Genomic DNA, 17,286 nt, shown 5'->3' with positions numbered 1-17,286 from the left:
TCTTTCCTTCACAGGCGTGAATCTACGTTACACAGTCTCTGCATCCGTGCTCAGTCCTCTTACCAAGCACATTGAAGAGACCAACTGGTTGTTTTTTTTCTTTGCAGCTAGACAGAACTTATCAGATCTTCAAAACCTATTCTGGCGTCGGCCTACGTTTTTGTTTATCAGATCCTCAAGCCGCCTGTCTCTCCAGATCGGAGAATATTAGTTCAGCTCAAAAAAAGATAGTGCATTAGAGAACTTTACTCCGCACATAGTCAGCCGTCCATGTTGTCTACGCTGGAGTCATGTAGACTAAGCAGCGCCTCGAGTGAAGTCTAATCCATTCCTTCGAGAGAGATGAGTGTCGATCCCTCGTTCCTCCAGCGAACTTCGTATGAAAACGTATATAACTATATTGTACATGCACTGCTTCCTAACACGGAAACGCAGCGCCCTGAGCGAACGAGAACGATGGATAGGTTTATTCACTTGGGAGCGAGGACGAGGCGCTGCGTGCAAGTATTGAGTTATAAACCAGCGCACCATAACAGTTCTGTACGCTCCTGCTCCTGCCCCTTCTTGTCCTTCCATTTTTTCTATGCGCCCTATCCACTTTTCCTATTGGGTGAAATAAGCATCATCAATATTCCCGTTACCGGGATTGCACAAAAAGAAAACAAATCTGATAAACAAACTCAGCCAAACTAGCTCAGAAGACATGGGTTTCATTCGCCATCTTATCAGATCCTGGGCATTTAATGCGCGCCTCAAACTATGTGGAAGGGGGGAAACCTTGAAAATGCGGGGTGGGCGCGCGAGAGAAATACATGAAGACAGACATATACTACAGATGACAGCACCGTGCCTTTTACATCCATCTCCTTTTCTCTGCCCGCATGGTATAGTGGGTGCCCTTCCTACGAAGCGATTGAAGCCCGACCTCGCTATTGAAAGCGCTATTTTCTTATTCTCATATGTGAACTCGGTTCCTAATCTTTCCTCGCTTGAAGCTTCTCGAGACCATCGTTCGCTTATAAAAGGTCACCATCCCCTCCCCTTTGCTTGTTCTTTACCCTCTCACCCTCTCAGCTCTCGCACTTCATAACCAGGCCCCTCTCTCTGCCTAGCCCTCTTCAGTTCCTCTGATTCCTCGCACAGTAACACTTCACCATGTCTGCAACCAACGTTACCGTTAACCCCAACACCCCCTGGACCAAGTACTACTGCAACAAGGACACTGTCTGCCCTGTTGCAGGTATGTCGTGCCACTACGACAAGTACTGTATCCCACAGTTGGCTCCCGGTGAGACCTGCAAGGATGCTAAGGACACTGTTGCTCCTTTTGTGGCCCGTATCGACAATATCTACTCGCTTTACTGCGATATGCCCCAGGAGATCAAGACTCAGACTACAAAGTGCCCCCTGGGATGCGAGTGTACGTTCTATTGATACATGTTCATGTATTCTTGTTTGTAAAAAAAAAAAAAAAAAAAAAAAAAAAAAAAAGGCTGCCTCGCGATCGACAGATATAAAATCTAACACCTCTGCACTTTCCTATCTCTTTCTCTTGCTATCTATTTCTCCAGCCTGGGAGGACTGCCACGGTGACATTTGCTTCCTCAAGAAATGCACCGCGGATCAATCTGCCTGCAAGGCCGGTCAGCTTGACATGTGCATGGGTGTCAAGCGTGAGGAGATCATATGCTACGAGTCGCTCCCCCACGGAAACTCTGACTCCACCACTGTGAAGTCCACAGGTCTCTCGAGCTCCCAGGTCGGTGGCATCGCCGGAGGTGTCTCTGCTGCCGTCGTTGTCCTTTTGGCCGCCGGTGCCTTCTTCCTGGTCCGTCGCCGTCGCGCTGCCAAGGCCGCCAAGGCCAACAGCTCTGCGGGTTCCTTGCCAACGTACTCTGCTCAAGATGAGAAGAACGCGATGAAGCAGGTCACCACCTCTGTCTAAGAGATATAGCAGATGTAGAGAGGAACCATCCATATATATCCCCTAGCAGAGTGTCAATATCATTTTCTTAAAAGAAGTCCTAAAGCTCCTTGCGCATCTTTAATACATTACCTTTTTAATACACCATTATCATTGGAATGCAGCGAGGTTGATTGACATGCACGAGTGGCAGGGTGTACTCTGCAGAGGGATGATCAACTTGTATAGTTCGGATTTCATGTATGCCGGTCTTTGGGTGGATTTTCTGACGGAATGTTCATGACTCTAGCATAGAAAATATGACAGATGAAGAGATGATGGTGCAGTAGATAATAAGAAGAGATGCTGCTGGCTACCCAGTGTAGATCAAGAATATGTTATTCAGATAATTGAAGAAGCAAGTAACAGGGCTACTTTAGGGTCCGATTTCCTGGCGAGTGTTTGCTCCAGGATTAGCTAAGGATTTAGGCGGAAAGTGGCGCTCCCAGCCCAATGCATGTCTTACGCCCGATATACATGTTCTCTGGAAACCCGGAAATATCCCCGCGATGGTTACGTACCCGGGGCCCAGTATGTATTGAGCGATAACAAAGTGAAATGAAGTTTTGGGTTCATTTACTGTAGCAAGCGACCAATAGTCTGTTGGCAGTGAACAATCGAATGGCCTCTTGTATGGTCTGCGCACCCAACGCCAATTACTAGAGTAAGACGCTTGGGGGTTAGTCTTCCCCTGGAGTCTCGTGGGCGGGTCTAGGGTTTAAAGTACTCATTACGAGTCATTGAGGCAGCATTTCGTTTGGGACACGGTAGAAGGAAGGTATTTCACAAGTGGATTCTACAGCCCCAATAGGTAAGGAATACGTGTACGTGTTGACGTTCTGAAGCAAGCGTCAAGAGCCCCCAGATGGCCCTGAATGAACGCACCCTATTTTAGGAACGCATCTTTTTTGTCAGTAGCGACAGTTTCCAGTGTAGTCCACGTGTAGTCCCACGTGGTAAATACCAACTCGAAGGTATTTACAAGAGATCTGAGTCTAGTCTCTATCTTTAGGTAATAAGCGGCCGGCTGACAGCCCAAGCCGAGGCTTGGACAATGCTGCCTGTGGCACGCCTGCACGCCTGCACGCCTAAGGGGGATCTGGCGTCAGTAAAAAAAAAGACACTACGGATGAGAGAGTCATCGAACCGGAGCAATCAAATACGGCGGTCCATCTGTCTTAGCAAGTGCTGAGGCCGAGACATCTCATATATGCCTCGGCATGGAGCCGACTCTCACCGGCTACGATGTATATATCGTCGCAGATCTCGGGTATGCCATGGACGAGTATGCCGATCGAAATTATGTCTGCGGACTAACCTGAAGACCCAAGAGTGGAAGTCACCGTCGACAGCCCGTAGAGTCAGCAGTTGTTCAACTGACCGAAGATCTGAAAGAACGAGGGCGATATGCTATATATCGTCAATACCAGTACATGAGCTGGGAAGCGCTGTAAACTGCCTTGGGAGCAATAGAGGCAAGGGCCGGTCAAGTATGAAACGTGGTCGAAAACGAGGCAGAGAGGTAGACAGCAGCAAATGATGCAAACTCTCTGTGAGGATTTAACGGTTCTTGTTTCATGGCTTTTCTCATATACCTGCTTCATGAACCAAAGAAACCCTAGGAAACCCTAGACACGAATCACTTCGCTGTCGTAATGTTTTCCCAACAGATGTCATGATTGTTAATCTCGGAATATCGAGGATCCTTCTTATCCCCGTCATTCCCTCATCCCCCCATACCCCACATTCATGGATCTACAAGAGAAAACTGCTAACGACTCCAATTGTACCGGAACCAATCAAGCTATTAAAGATTGCAAAGACCGTGCTAGGCGGGAGACACCCTAGCGATCGATTGCATCATGAGCTTTTTAAAGGTGCAGAAGCAGCAAATCTTAACAGGCTTAAGGGGGTTATGGGGAGGCAATCGGGTTCATCGAGTGCTACGCCCTCCCATCGCCATCGCCGGCCGTTGGGCTGCCCAGCCGTTTGGCGACTAGCGCAGTCTATGGGCTTTATGCATGATCCTTGCGTATACTAAATTATTGTAATTTATGGGTATTGCATGCAGAGGTACATGTTCGGATGCAAAACCTTGATGGGACTCGATGGGGATGGGGTGCCGGCTGTGAGATGTGCTTGCGGACACACAGATGTCTCACATTAGCACTGAATAGGATGATATGGTCAGTCCCGAGTTCCAGTATGCGATATCCTGCACGATGTGTGTGAGGATTACGGATCTTCGGAGGTCCTCATTTATTTTGAATTTCGTAGATCGATTCCTGTAGCACACACATATGCCTTACACATGTTTAGAAGAGGGCCGTAAACAAACGTGGGAAGATCATTTGCGCGGAAAATCGCTGCCGACCCGTAGCGATGAGCGCGCAAGCATATATAGAAATGGGGATGCTGCAGAGCTGTCAACGGTGAAGGCCATCGAGAGTGAGAGTGAGAGAGGGAGGGAACGGAAGCCAACAGGATACCGTCTTAGTCTTACTATTCACCATGGAAGGCTGCTGTCTTGTAAGGAAGCTTTCGTTTTATATCTCCCTGACAGATCACTGACATCGAGTCAAATTGTTGCAGGCCAAGCAGGAGTCCCCGCTTTCTTGTTCTCCATGGAGCACATGGTTCTCCACAGCAGGAGTTCGAATTTGATGCTTCTTTTTACTTTCGTTTCGGCGCACAGCGCTTATTCTTTTCTCTTCCACAGAAGAACCCCGGATTTCGCACGGAGAACTGATGGCGAATATGATGAATCTGGCGAATCTGATAGCTAGTGCCTCCATCCATGGTCAGGCCCTGAAATTGCCTAAAGTCCGCCGCAGGAAGGTCGATGATTGGGGAATGGCTGTTTCGAAGCAGCATGACCATTGGGGAGGACTTTGAACTTGAATTCGCTGGGCAGAGCAAGTGCATGAGCAGAAACCGACCTTCATGGTAGACTATGCGAGAGAGAGAGGCAGGGGCTGGGGAAAACATTCGGATTGGCTGGGCCGTTAACGGTCCAGGAGTTTAGCTGTTTGGCCTCTTTTTCTCTTTTTTTTCCTACAGGTGATCTATTATTGGGTTTCTATGGAGAAAGATCCGCGCCAAACCTGGGCACCGGAGTTTTATTTCATCATCGCCATAGGCTGGCATAGTGCACATGTGTACGGCTCTTGGCTGGCACGCTCGCTGATTACGCTCGATCTGATCCTCTCAGTCAATTCAGTACATGCAGACATGTAGACTGTATCCACTTCCTTCCTCGACTGTTATTGTTATTGTTATTGCTATTGCTATTGCTGTTGCGCGGCATATACAATCCCATGAAATGTACTCCTGGAGCCTTGTAACACTGGCCAAACGGAAAGGGAAGAAAACTTCAATCCTAATATGGACAGCATTGACGACATCGAGATAGCCCAACACCTCTACCGATCCCATTTCATATAGAATTCTCTTAAAGACATATTATACATTATTATATACCCGGGCTAGGGTTTCTACGGGTTACGCAGCTTGTTGGAATGTTCTGCCGTTCTGCCTAGGTTCTCTATCTACCCTTCCTCGTCCGCTACTCTCTGTTGTACGCTAAACCTCCCCAACACATATTCGCTGTCCCATCCCTCGGCTGTCCAGTCCGTGTATGCCTCATTTTATGTTGGGTTCACTCAGCACACTCACGTCTCTCCCAAAATCCAGTGTCCGCTTGTTATTCCCTTACCAGCCTAGTCAGGTTACTCATGCGTCGGTCTTTTACGCACCCCACAAATGGACCCGCTCCGTTAAAGAGCGTCAGCATGCCAGCTGCGGCCATATTTTACCGTTGCTACAGATCAAGAAAGCAAGCAGCAGAATGAGGATCGCTCGATCTGCGAACACAGCAGCCAGGTACAGAATAACAAATAAACAAGGCCCCTGCCCACGGAAGATTGAATAGTTTGTATTCGGTTTGTTTACATTGGTTTAGATGAAGCTGGCTAATGTTTGACAGAACCGGATATTGGCGTAGGATGGTATTGCCCGTGAGCCGGGTAGAACGGCCATTCTATCTGATTCAACACTGTGGACCAGGAAGGGGAAGATGACTTTCCTTGGATGATGACACCCCACCAGTGAGCGAGTACGGCTAGCAGCCCGTTAGACTACCGTGGATCAGGTAGGTTTGGGTCATACCAATGAAGTAGTATTATTTAGTCCAATTAATATATTTTTTTTGCTCCCCACAGATGGCACGGAAAACCGATCTTTATAAAAGGATCTGTCGCACTCTCTCTCTCTTTTTTTTTTTTTGGTTTCTTCATTCCAACTCCACAACTCCTCCTCCTCTTTTGTCATCCTCCTCTTCATCCTCCGCCGCTTCGCCCCCCGATCCTTCTCTCTTCCTCGTCTCTCTATATACCCCTCCCACGAGGAACACAACAACCACAACCCAAAAGAACAAAGCACCGATCACATTCCGATCCTAATCGACCGCTAGCGTCATATTCCCTCATCCATCCACCCGCACGAAATAACTCACCCATCACACTTCTTCCTCCACAGTCCCCCGCAAACACCCTCTATTATGGAAAAGAACGATGAGATCTACGACGCCTCGAGCGTCCACAGCGACAAGGAGTCCATCGTCGACCTCCTCGCTGAGAGACCTGAGCAGGGGTCCAATTTCCTGGCCTATGCCAATGTCGTCTGCGTTGTCGCAGGTACTTAATTTTTCAATTGATCTGCCTATCATCATCATCAAGGGTCTACAAACCAGATGAAAACTAACACATTCGCTCCTATCCTATCCACAACCAGGTACTGGAACCCTCGGTCTGCCTTACGCCCTCAAGTTGGGTGGTTGGATTGGTGTTGGCATCCTCATCCTCTCCCTGATCATGAGTGTCTACACCGCCATCCTGCTCATGAAGTGCCTCTACTACAACGGCAAGTACCGCCTCTCGTCCTACCAGGAAATTGGTCGCCATGCCTTTGGCAAGCCTGGCTTGATCGCCGTCTGGTTCTTCCATACCTCCATCGTTTTGGGTGCCCCTACCATGTACCTGATCTTGGCCGGCACAGAGATGAAGGGCCTCGTCACCGGTGCTGATATCAGTGCCAAGGCCTGGATCTGGATCGCCGCTGCCGTTGTCGCTGTTCCCTTCGTGGCCATGAAGACCTTGAAGGAGGTCGCCGTCATGTCTGTCTTTGGTGCCCTCGCCACCGTCATCCTGGTCATTGTCGCTGTCCGTGGCTCGATCATGGACCTAAACAATCACACTTATCCCAACATCCATCACGACAATGTCGTCCTCGCCAACCTCCCCACCACCGTCGCCTCGATCTCCATCTGCTTCGGAGGTAACGTCGTCTATATGCACGTCGAGGAGGCCATGAGATACCCTCGCAGCTGGAACCGTGTCGTCGCTGCCGCCCTCGGCACCTGCTCGATTCTCTATCTCGCTACCGCTATCCCCGGTTACATCACCTATGGTGACCAGGCCCTCTCGCCCATCCTCAGCAACTTGCCCCAGGATGCCTTCACCAAGGTCGGAATCGTTGTCATTATCGTCCACGTCATTCTCGCGGCCCCCATTCTCTTGACCTCCTTTGCCCTCGAGTTTGAGCGTCTGCTCGATGTCACTGTTGCCCGTCGTGGCAAGGTCATGGAGCGTGTGTACCGCACCATCATTCGCCTCGTTGTCGTGGGTGTCTGCGGTGGCATTGCCTGCACTGTCCCCTACTTTGGTGACTTTTTGTCGCTCTTGGGTGCTCTCGGCAACTGCACCTTGATCTTTGTCTTGCCCATCCTCTGCTACTTCAAGTTGATTGGATGGAGACAGATGAAGTGGTACGAGCTCGTCTGGTGCGCCATCATCGTCATCATCGGCCTCATCAGTGCCGTCATCGGTTCTATCGATGCTATCAAGGCCCTCAAGACGAGCTTTGAGAACGATGCCCAGAATTAGAAGTGGATTATCTTTCCTTCCTCTTCAGACCTTTTTTGTACCATAGACCTCGCCAACCTTATTCCTCCTATACTCATTGTCAATGAGCACGCCCCTTGTATAATAAAATGTCCTCTTTCAAACAATGTATTTGTTACACAAATAAGCGATGTTGTGCTACATGCCTGAGCTAAAATAAGAAAATCGGATCTACAACGTGCTCTGCCATGCCTTGAGACATAGCCTCTTCAACCCTGCATCCTCATCCCATTCTGCTCTGAACAAGTGGACATCGAAATCGAGTCGCCGCTGGACGTCTGTCTCTGTCAGTGTTTCCATCTGCCTCACCAGATCTTTAGCCTTGGCGCACCAGTCCCTTGAGACAGGATCCGCACCCAAATCGTCCTGGATCGAAACGGCTAATCGTCCAGACCACGTCGTCTCCAGAATATGTGTAAATACTGTCTTGATCGTCTCCAGATCCTCGGTCGACACCAGCCGAATGAGCCGTAAGCGGTCCAGTGAGAGTACTGCATCGAGAATTGGAATCAGAAACCGCCTGTTCATGTTGGCATTGATCATCGTGAACGATTCCAGACTCCTCATCCTCAGGAAAGTAGCCGCATGTTCCTGCCAGGTGCCCTCACGCCATGCCGGCTCACATGGCTCAATGAGCGTCAGATGTGCCAGGTGCTCATACTCTGTTCGCATGACCGGAAAAAGGATATTAAAGCTGTTCCAGTAAATAAAAGTCTTCACCCGTGACACCAGGCTCCGCATCACCCCATCCGTTCCGCGATGTGTCGACGGACTCACAATGTTGATTAGTGCCAGTCGCTTAAGATTCGGCATCATCTTTAGACGTTTCCGCTGCTGTCCCGATAGATGACTATCCTCGGACTCGACCAGACTCTGGGTACTATGCACACTAACCGTATCGTCCATCACACTTTGTTCCTCCTCGCTATCGGATCCCGAGCCTGAACTTGAGGAGGCCGGGCTTGAGAGCTGTACAAAGCCACCCCAGACATGTTGCTCGCCTATTGGGTATATGTCGTCCGGCACCTCGATCGATGCGTCTTGGGACAGACTAAAGGTCTGCAGTGGCTTCTCGTTCCTCCACAGAAGGAGCTCTTCAATTTGATTAAGATTCTGAAACGGCCGCCAGTCCCAGTTGTCGCTGTTTCCTTTAATCTTCCGTGCTTCAAAGACTAAGAGCCATGGTAACTTGCTTGCGAGTCGATAAACAGTGTAAGTCTGGATATCCTCTAGCCGTAGCACTTGAAGTCCTGTGAAGAGCTCCAGTTTCAATGCATCGATGAGCACCGGGGATGAGACCTCGCCCAGCAGATTCAATTCGCAGATGTTCGACTTTAGCAGCCGCGGTTGTATTAGCGTATCCCAGTATTGGCGAAGGGATGTGTCGTGGTTTAGTGTGATATGTTTCCACTGCCATTTAAGTAAAAAAGAAAGAAAGAAAGAGTCGAGTTAGAACGCTGTTGTAACATCTGCAATGCATGTATACTGTCCACAACAACCATCTCGGACTGAGGTTGTCTACCATGTCTACCATACCAGATACGGGTCCTGCGCGACTCTCCACAGTCGCACACATGTACTCGAGACCCTGCATATCGACTTCTGACACTGGACAAAGGTCAAGATCCAGAGAAGTATCTCATCGCTCATCTCCAGCAGCTTCGAGGTCTGGACCACACACGGCGCTGATGGTTCTATCCTTGGGTCGTCAAGACACTTCTTTGCGCGCTTCCGAGTAGCGACTGGCTTACAGCGCGGGCAAAGATAGTCGTCGATTCCTGTCGCAAACTTTTTGGTGATCTTGACACAGGAACCATGCATCCACGACTCACATCCATCGCAGCAAATCTATATATGTCAGATCAAAGAGATTAGAATGAGAATGGGAATGCATTTCGTCCGCGTCATCCTGAGAATGGAAGCAAGTGCATATACCATAAACCCAACGTCCTCGTATGACCCGCAAACGCATGGGCCTGTCTCCATAGCGCTCATCCTGGAGCAAAGTACTTGTATATGTCAACGTGTGTGCTAATAGGACAGATAAGTGCGGTACAAGCAGATTGGGGTCCCTGGCTGGCTGATAAATAGAACTACGCCCAGCTCCGCTCTGCTATCACAGTCCATCCTCATTTTGGTGGCGCTGATCCGTCGTGTGCTTCTCATTCAATTACGACTACAAGTTGAGATATGGCGCTTTATTTGGTTATTCTTAAAGTGCAAAAAATGGCAATGGGATCCGCGGTTCCCACTGTGGTGTGTACAATGTAATCGGCCTAATATTCATCGTCGTCTTCCTCCTCCAGTTCTGTAGCGCTGTCGCGGTCCTCACCATCGCTGTCCTCTTCGGTCTCGTCATCATCATCGTCAGCCTCCTCACCATCGTCCCGCTCACCGTCCTCCTCCAAAAGGCTGTCTGAGAACTGGTCGTCTCCTTCCACTTCCACCACTTCCACCAATCCGTGCCCGATGGCCATAGCCTTTGCCCGCTCGCGGATCTCTACAACTGCCCCATCGTCCAATCGGCAATAGGTAATATCCAGGTGCTTGAACCCAGCCTTGTTACTCATCTTATCCAGAAACTCAATCAAGCCTGTCTTTGTAACCTGATCACAGCCCAAAATGCAAAGGTCGCACAGACTATGGGCCTTCTCTCCGAGATACACCACCGACGCGTTCGTGATCTGAGCATTGGCGATCGAAAGCCAGCGCAAATTCGGCAAGGCATCCACAAGGCTGATCAGGTTGTCATCTGTAAACTCCGGAAATGCATTGCCAATATCCAAATCTCGAAGGTGCTTTGTCTTGGAGATAAAGAGCGCAAAATCCTGGAAGGAGTCCGCCAATATGCTGTTCATATGAAGCTCCTCCAACATAGGACAGGCGTCTGCCAAGGGGAGAAACAAATTGGTTGTAAAGGGCGAGTCGATGTTGTTCAAAACAAGGCGCTTCATTGCTGCAAAACGGCCGGAATGGGGCTTCGTGGAATCCGAGGCGGTCGACAGTCCATGAATGGTCGCATGCGTGCAGTCTGTCTCTGTCAAATCAAGTTTCTCCAGTTGAGGACAGCCATCCAGTATCGGGAGCACGACATCATCGGTCACTCCGGAGGAATATTCCAGGTTAAGGGAGACTAGCTTGGTGCAGAGCGGTCCGTATTCCTGTAATCCCGCATTCTCGAGGTCGCAGATCGCTAATGTCAGCCTTTGCATTGATCCACCGTGTCTCTGCCCGATTGCTTTGAGGACCGAGTTATCCTTGAAAATGTTTGTTCCGTAAATGATCTTGAATTGCTGGAGCGTGTTCTTCTGTAGGGACATGATCATGTCCGCAACCGCTTGGGCCGAAACGTCCTCCATCTCTGATCCCGGAAGTCGAAGGTAGGAAAGAGAGTGCACAGTTTCAGCAAGCGCATGGAAGACATTGTCGTTCAGGTCCTGGCTGTACTTGAGATCGATACGAGTAAGATGCTTGAGATGGCGAATGGCATAGACGTGGGTGTCTGGCAGAATCATCGCAGAGGACTGATACCCGTCCACGAACGTACACCGCTCAGCGACCCTGCGCACCAATTGATTGAAGCAGTACTCTTGAAGTACAACCGATGGATCAGTCTTAACCATCTCCACCTGCGCTTCGCTGCCATCCCAGAGGTCCGTTCCCGAGTGCTGGTCTTTCCAAGCGGCACAGAAGGCTTCCCAGTCCTGAATCAGCTCCGTCAACCACTATTTTCCACAGATACAGGAGTATGCAATTAATACCGGGACGATCCCAAATGTTAATGCCATGGACGGTCTAACCAAAGGGAGGGGGAAATAGAAGGGATGATGTGTGACAAATGGACTAAAATAGACCAGGGGGAAAGGAGCAATGACGGCTATGATGCTGTTGTCACACACTCACACTCACACACATTGGTACACACGAGACCTTCCCAAGAGACTGGTAGAAGGCTGTAGACCACAGATCGAGACCGCATGCTCAATATAAAAAAAGAAGAGTAACTTACGGGACATGAGATCTTGTTCAAGTACGAGATGTAATCATAAGAGCAAGTGTCATCGTGGAGCAGCGAGGCCTCGAGTGTCTGCTTAAGTAGCTGCTGTGTCATGGCTACAGAGAGAACAGGGTCAATGGGCTCCAGCATGGTTGATCGTCTGCATTCCTCTCCTTGGTTGCCCTCCTCAAGGCTTAGTCCCTCCAAGGACAATGACAGTGCCGAGGAAGTCGAGAAAGAGTTCGGTCTGCGATAATCCATCATGTGCTGGGCCTTGTAGAGATATTCGACCGCAGCCTTCGACCAGGCACGAGAGACAAGGAGACAAGCATGCAGGGCTTGTCGATTATCCCGGAGACGGTGGGCAATCAATTTCAAGACCTCTAGTGATGTTATTGAATCTGAGTAAATATCGGAGAAAGAGATTGCTTGTAACAAACAACTTTGTGTGGTTTGCATCGGTTGTGGATGATGACGAGAGCGAATACAAAGGAATAAAGGAATCATACAAATTCATTTGGAGAAGAAAGAAGACCTATGGATAGCATTGCTCTCCGCAGCTCTTTTTTTGGATTGAGGGCAACACCCGGGTCCACATAGTTGACAACTCCAGAAGAACACAAAGAATGCTTGCCATTGCATGAACCTCCGGTTTGCGCACAGCCACAGGCGAAGCGGTGCAACTCAGCAAAGACCTTTAGATGAGGATAGGAATGGGAGGAGGAATATATGGGAGAAGAGCTGAGATGACAACAGGGTCAGGATCCTTACCAGGTGGCAGAGTTACGGGGCCACTGCAGCGTGAGGTCTGGCTAGGAGTAAGACCGAGGGAGTACAGTGCCATTTTATTGTATTCGATCCGAAACAGAAGACAAAGGAGTGTATGGGCGAAGCAGAAGTGGAGGAGTTTGGAGAAAAAGAATGAGGAGCCCAGCTGTCGGTGAGGGAGGAAGGTGCCGGCGCCGTTGCCAAGAGGCTGTTGATGACTTGAGAAATGTGCCACAGGGAAGTGCGAGAGTAGGTTGGGATGTGCGCCGATGCGATCGGTGGTAGGTCCCTTGAGGAGTCTGGTTCGGATCAGTTGATGGAGGGTTACAGTGGCGATGTCGAGAAGACGGTCAAGAGTTCAGGGGAAGGAATGAGCAGGCAGATGGTTGAGGAATGAAGAAGGATTTTCTGTTGCCGTCAATGTCCCAGTGGAGTCCTTTTATCTCTTTTTTTGTCAGCGAGGCCGGTCTCAGAGGATCCATATGTCGGACCACCATATGGGATCCTCAGTGCTAGTTTTATGTGATGCTGGCGGAGGGGGCAGCTTGTGGCATGAAGATGAGTCGATGGAACGCATAATCAGTCAAGTGAGACCGAAGAAGTAAAGTGGAAGAGTCGGTGCTACTGCGTATTCCTGCAAAGGGATGGGATGGGAATGGATGGGATCCATGGCCATGATGCATGGGGATAAAGGATGTGTAACGGAGGGTCAAGAGGAGTATATTCAAGGCCTGCACAGAGGCAGTTTTGTTGTGACTGAACTGACCTGCAATTACGGATCGTGTGCAATAATAGAGGGAGGAAGATAAACAAACTTGCCAGGAAAAAAAGAAAAAAAGACTGCTTCACTGCTTTCGCTTCCCCTATCCACCAACCAAACACATCCTTCTCACCCACAAGCTCACAATTGCAAGCATGCGTATCGCCGAAGTCAAGAACTCAAGAGAGCAGCGCATCGCTGCTCATTCACACATCAAAGTAATCATCCTAGGTTATTTGGCTTATGTCTACGCCGCTGAGATCACTTTTGCCGAAGCGCGTCATTGCGCTACGTTGTTCAAGAAATAACCTACAGGCTTTTGACTGACAGATATGTTTCTATTGCTCGAACCATTACCTTTAGGGACTTGGGTTGAGAGATGATGGATACGCCGAACCGATTGCTTCAGGATTCGTTGGACAGGAGCAGGCTCGTGAGGTGCGTCCAGTACACCAAGGGTGGTTTTATAGCCTAAACGATTTCAAGCGACCCTGTACAGAGCAACATCGAACAAGGGATACTGATCTGCGTTTCTAATCGTGTAAATAGGCATGTGGTATTGTCGTGGACTTGATCAAATCAAAAAAGATGTCTGGGCGTGCATTGCTCTTTGCTGGCGCCCCTGGGACAGGAAAGACAGCGATCGCATTGGCCATCTCACAAGAACTGGGACCCAAAGTTCCATTCTGCCCTATGGTTGGAAGCGAAGTTTTCTCGAGCGAAATTAAAAAGACTGAAGTGCTGATGGAGAACTTTCGCAGAGCCATTGGTATGTTGCAAACTGCCTCAACTTGCTGTCTGGAATACTCTACAATAGAATGTTTTTGACATTCAATTTCTCTGCAACCAAATAGGATTGAGAATCAAGGAGACCAAGGAAGTTTATGAGGGGGAGATTACAGAATTGACACCAGAGGAAACAGAGAACCCGTTGGGAGGCTATGGCAAGACCATCTCGCACGTCTTGATTGGCCTGAAGACTGTCAAGGGCACAAAGCAACTGAAGTTGGACCCTTCTATTTACGAGAGCATTCAGAAGGAGAAGGTCACTGTTGGAGATGTCGTATATATCGAGGCCAACACTGGAGCCGTTAAGAGGGTCGGTCGTTCGGATGCGTACGCTACAGAGTTCGATTTGGAAGCCGAGGAATACGTGCCATTGCCCAAAGGAGAGGTCCATAAAAAGAAGGAGCTGATTCAGGATGTCACCCTGCATGATTTGGATGTTGCTAACGCCCGACCCCAGGGTGGCCAGGATGTCATGTCGATGATGGGACAATTCATGAAGCCAAAGAAGACAGAAATCACGGATAAGCTGCGCAAGGAGATCAACAAAGTCGTTAACAAGTATATTGATCAGGGCATTGCAGAACTCGTTCCCGGAGTATTATTTATCGACGAGGTAAGTATTTTGAGTCTTGAAGACTTGGCCGTTTGTGGGCGAATTTTAAAGACTATGGATACTGACCCTTGTCGGTATGGCTGTATGGAATAGGTTCACATGCTAGATATCGAGTGCTTCACGTACCTCAACCGCGCTCTCGAATCAACACTCTCGCCCATTGTCGTTTTTGCCACCAATCGCGGCATGTGCTCCATTCGCGGTACAGAGGATATTGCATCACCCCACGGAATCCCTGTCGACCTTTTGGATCGCCTGCTTATCATTCGCACTCTTCCCTACACACTGGAGGAGATTCGTGTCATCATCACCATCCGTGCCAAGACAGAAGGGTTGACCGTGCAGGATGAGGCTACAAACTACTTGGCGGATGTCGGTCTCAAGACCAGTCTCCGTTACGCTATCCAGCTTTTGGCCCCCGCTAACGTCATGGCCAAGATCAACGGGCGCGACGATATCTTCAAGGGTGATGTTGAGGAGGCCGGAGACTTGTTCTTGGACTCGAAGCGCAGCGCAAAGATTGTCACGGAGGAGAACCACGGTTTCATCGTCTAAGGAGAAACATATAATGATGATGACGGACGTGCGGGGCCTATGGACAGCCCAGCATAATGCAAATAAAAAGTTCTTCAAGCACAATCTGAATTCCAATATTTTTGTGCAGGCTAGTCCTGCCTCTGAACTGATATCTTTCTCATAACAAGACTAAGAGCACCTATGCCTACAAGTGTACAGAGAATGATCGACCATGTCGTTACGATCATGACAGCCTGGGTCATCACACCTTGCAAGAGGGCCTGTTGCACCATCAGCAACCCGAGCTCACCGCGAGCAATCATAGCTGTTCCAACCATCCAGCGCTCGCTCAATCCTTGTTTTCGCGTGCTGGAGTATTGGGCCTCACCAGGCTCTGAAGGAGCCAGCAGAGCGGTTACCAGCTTAGCGAGAGATGCGATCACAGCGTACACCACTCCCCAGCCAAACAGCGACGGATCCAAGATTTTCGATAGTGGAATCGCAAATCCGATGGTGGCGAAAAATATGGCGCTCATGGCTGGCTGCAATTTGTGGGAAATCTGCTCGTCGTAAAGCGCCTTGAGTGCCTCGAATGGCGAAAAAAAGACTCCCGCTACAAAGGCCCCAAGGAGTCGGGAGCTGCCCAAGTACTCTGCCAAGATACTGTATCCCAGTCCCACGGTCAACACCGCCGCAAGTTTAACGGCTGGCGAGAATGTATACTTGTACAATGCCTCATGACGTCTGATGTTGGGGCTGTCTGTTATCTCCTCCTCCTCCTTGCCCGTCTGAGCAGCATCTGCGCTTGAGTTTTCCTGTCCTGCTTCGCTGACAACCCGCATCTCTGTAGCTTGTTTCACAGACTGTCGAGTCTTGGACTTGGTCACGGCAATACATCCAAGGAGACCTACCAAGATGACTCCGAGACTTGACAGGATGGGTTGCACAATGGTCATGGCTCCGATATCAGATTCCGAACCTCCAAATCCAGCAACAATGCCCAGCAGGATCAAACTGGCGATATCGTCAATCATCGCAGCTGTCGTAATCAACGTTCCCACTGAAGTTTCTAATAGTCCCTGCTGCTTCATCAGGGATATGGCACATGCCACCGATGTTGAGGCGAGCGCCGCACCCGATGCTAATGCTTCTGTGACAATATTGGGAGTGGTTCCCTCTGCGCCCCCGTCCTGGATAGCATGTTGTTGTAACAAGGCGTAGATGTATCCATACCCAGTCGCCAATGGAACCATAGTACCAACTAGAGCCACCAAAGCACCTCTAGGACCCGCCCTCAGAAGCTTGTGAAGTCCTGTACTGAGTCCTGCTTCGAAGATCAGTCCGAGCACACCGATGTCTCCAGCGAGAACGAACACCGTCTTGTCGGCCGGTAAAAGGGTGCCAATACCAAGGTTGCCGAATATGATGCCAATGAGCAGTTCGCCAAGGAGTCGACAGCGAAGGACCTGTTCAAACAGGGTTCCTGAGAGCCATAGCGAGACGAGGAAGAGACCAAAGTAAGCGATTTCGGGAGAAAAAACTTCATGGATCATACTGAAGTCGTGGAGTTAGCGTGAGTGATATGAAAATGGGCTGATTGGCAATGTTTGGTTTCTTCCCTGTATTGTCGACGCCACTCTTTAGAGTCAGGACTCCTAGAAAAGCCCACGCTGTGCCATTGGAACGTACAGCCTGCAGCTCACCTTGAACTCAACGTTTACGCTCCCGTTCCTCATAAGTTCATATAAAACCAGGTGCAGATGATATTTACACGACGTGGTCTGTGTCGCTTAGCCTGAGTAGATACTGATTCGTTGGCATTCATATTTGCGCGCAGTTGATTACCGTGGGCGTTGGTCAATATTCGTGACATATTTCATCTCATCTACTTTTCTCCGATTGGTCCCCCTTCAGAGCTGC

The 17,286-nt window shown here is 49.5% G+C and overlaps 7 protein-coding genes across 7 annotated transcripts; 3 read left to right on the top strand and 4 right to left on the bottom strand.

The window, feature by feature from the left end:
- Positions 1–823: 823 nt before the first annotated feature.
- On the bottom strand, positions 824–2,071 carry BC939DRAFT_433842 (uncharacterized protein). Its single transcript, XM_051553289.1, has 2 exons — positions 1,572–2,071; positions 824–1,420 (listed from the first exon to the last, which is right to left on the bottom strand). The coding sequence occupies exons 1-2, from the start codon at positions 1,976–1,978 to the stop codon at positions 1,063–1,065; spliced, it is 765 nt and encodes a 254-aa protein (XP_051417748.1). The 5' UTR covers positions 1,979–2,071; the 3' UTR covers positions 824–1,062.
- Positions 2,072–4,197: 2,126 nt separating this feature from the next.
- BC939DRAFT_433839 (uncharacterized protein) lies at positions 4,198–4,961 on the top strand (the record flags this gene model as incomplete). The annotated part of the gene is made up of 1 exon (XM_051553288.1): positions 4,198–4,961. A coding segment is annotated over exon 1 (482 nt), but the record flags the coding sequence as incomplete, so codon positions are not given.
- Positions 4,962–6,256: 1,295 nt separating this feature from the next.
- On the top strand, positions 6,257–8,019 carry BC939DRAFT_433833 (transmembrane amino acid transporter protein-domain-containing protein). Its single transcript, XM_051553287.1, has 2 exons — positions 6,257–6,657; positions 6,755–8,019. Exons 1-2 carry the CDS (start codon positions 6,522–6,524, stop codon positions 7,903–7,905), a joined length of 1,287 nt encoding a protein of 428 aa, XP_051417746.1. The 5' UTR covers positions 6,257–6,521; the 3' UTR covers positions 7,906–8,019.
- A 1,391-nt stretch (positions 8,020–9,410) lies between these two features.
- On the bottom strand, positions 9,411–10,100 carry BC939DRAFT_433831 (uncharacterized protein). Its single transcript, XM_051553286.1, has 2 exons — positions 9,859–10,100; positions 9,411–9,771 (listed from the first exon to the last, which is right to left on the bottom strand). Exons 1-2 carry the CDS (start codon positions 9,916–9,918, stop codon positions 9,451–9,453), a joined length of 381 nt encoding a protein of 126 aa, XP_051417745.1. The 5' UTR covers positions 9,919–10,100; the 3' UTR covers positions 9,411–9,450.
- BC939DRAFT_433830 (uncharacterized protein) lies at positions 10,096–11,955 on the bottom strand. The gene is made up of 2 exons (XM_051553285.1): positions 11,933–11,955; positions 10,096–11,718 (listed from the first exon to the last, which is right to left on the bottom strand). Exon 2 carries the CDS (start codon positions 11,544–11,546, stop codon positions 10,200–10,202), a length of 1,347 nt encoding a protein of 448 aa, XP_051417744.1. The 5' UTR covers positions 11,547–11,718; positions 11,933–11,955; the 3' UTR covers positions 10,096–10,199.
- A 1,583-nt stretch (positions 11,956–13,538) lies between these two features.
- Positions 13,539–15,487, top strand: BC939DRAFT_405121 (TIP49 C-terminus-domain-containing protein). The gene is made up of 5 exons (XM_051552819.1): positions 13,539–13,666; positions 13,812–13,886; positions 13,998–14,217; positions 14,303–14,850; positions 14,944–15,487. Exons 1-5 carry the CDS (start codon positions 13,604–13,606, stop codon positions 15,403–15,405), a joined length of 1,368 nt encoding a protein of 455 aa, XP_051417743.1. The 5' UTR covers positions 13,539–13,603; the 3' UTR covers positions 15,406–15,487.
- Positions 15,488–15,490: 3 nt separating this feature from the next.
- Positions 15,491–17,131, bottom strand: BC939DRAFT_433822 (Cation/H+ exchanger). Its single transcript, XM_051553284.1, has 2 exons — positions 17,070–17,131; positions 15,491–16,920 (listed from the first exon to the last, which is right to left on the bottom strand). The coding sequence occupies exon 2, from the start codon at positions 16,917–16,919 to the stop codon at positions 15,516–15,518; it is 1,404 nt and encodes a 467-aa protein (XP_051417742.1). The 5' UTR covers position 16,920; positions 17,070–17,131; the 3' UTR covers positions 15,491–15,515.
- Positions 17,132–17,286: the final 155 nt, after the last annotated feature.

This window comes from Gamsiella multidivaricata, assembly GCF_025024155.1.
Source record: "Gamsiella multidivaricata strain RSA 2152 chromosome Unknown BC939scaffold_1, whole genome shotgun sequence".
Classification (NCBI taxonomy): domain Eukaryota; kingdom Fungi; phylum Mortierellomycota; class Mortierellomycetes; order Mortierellales; family Mortierellaceae; genus Gamsiella; species Gamsiella multidivaricata.
The sequence above is the reverse complement of the archived record's forward strand: the minus strand, read 5'-3'. Positions and strand labels throughout refer to the sequence as shown.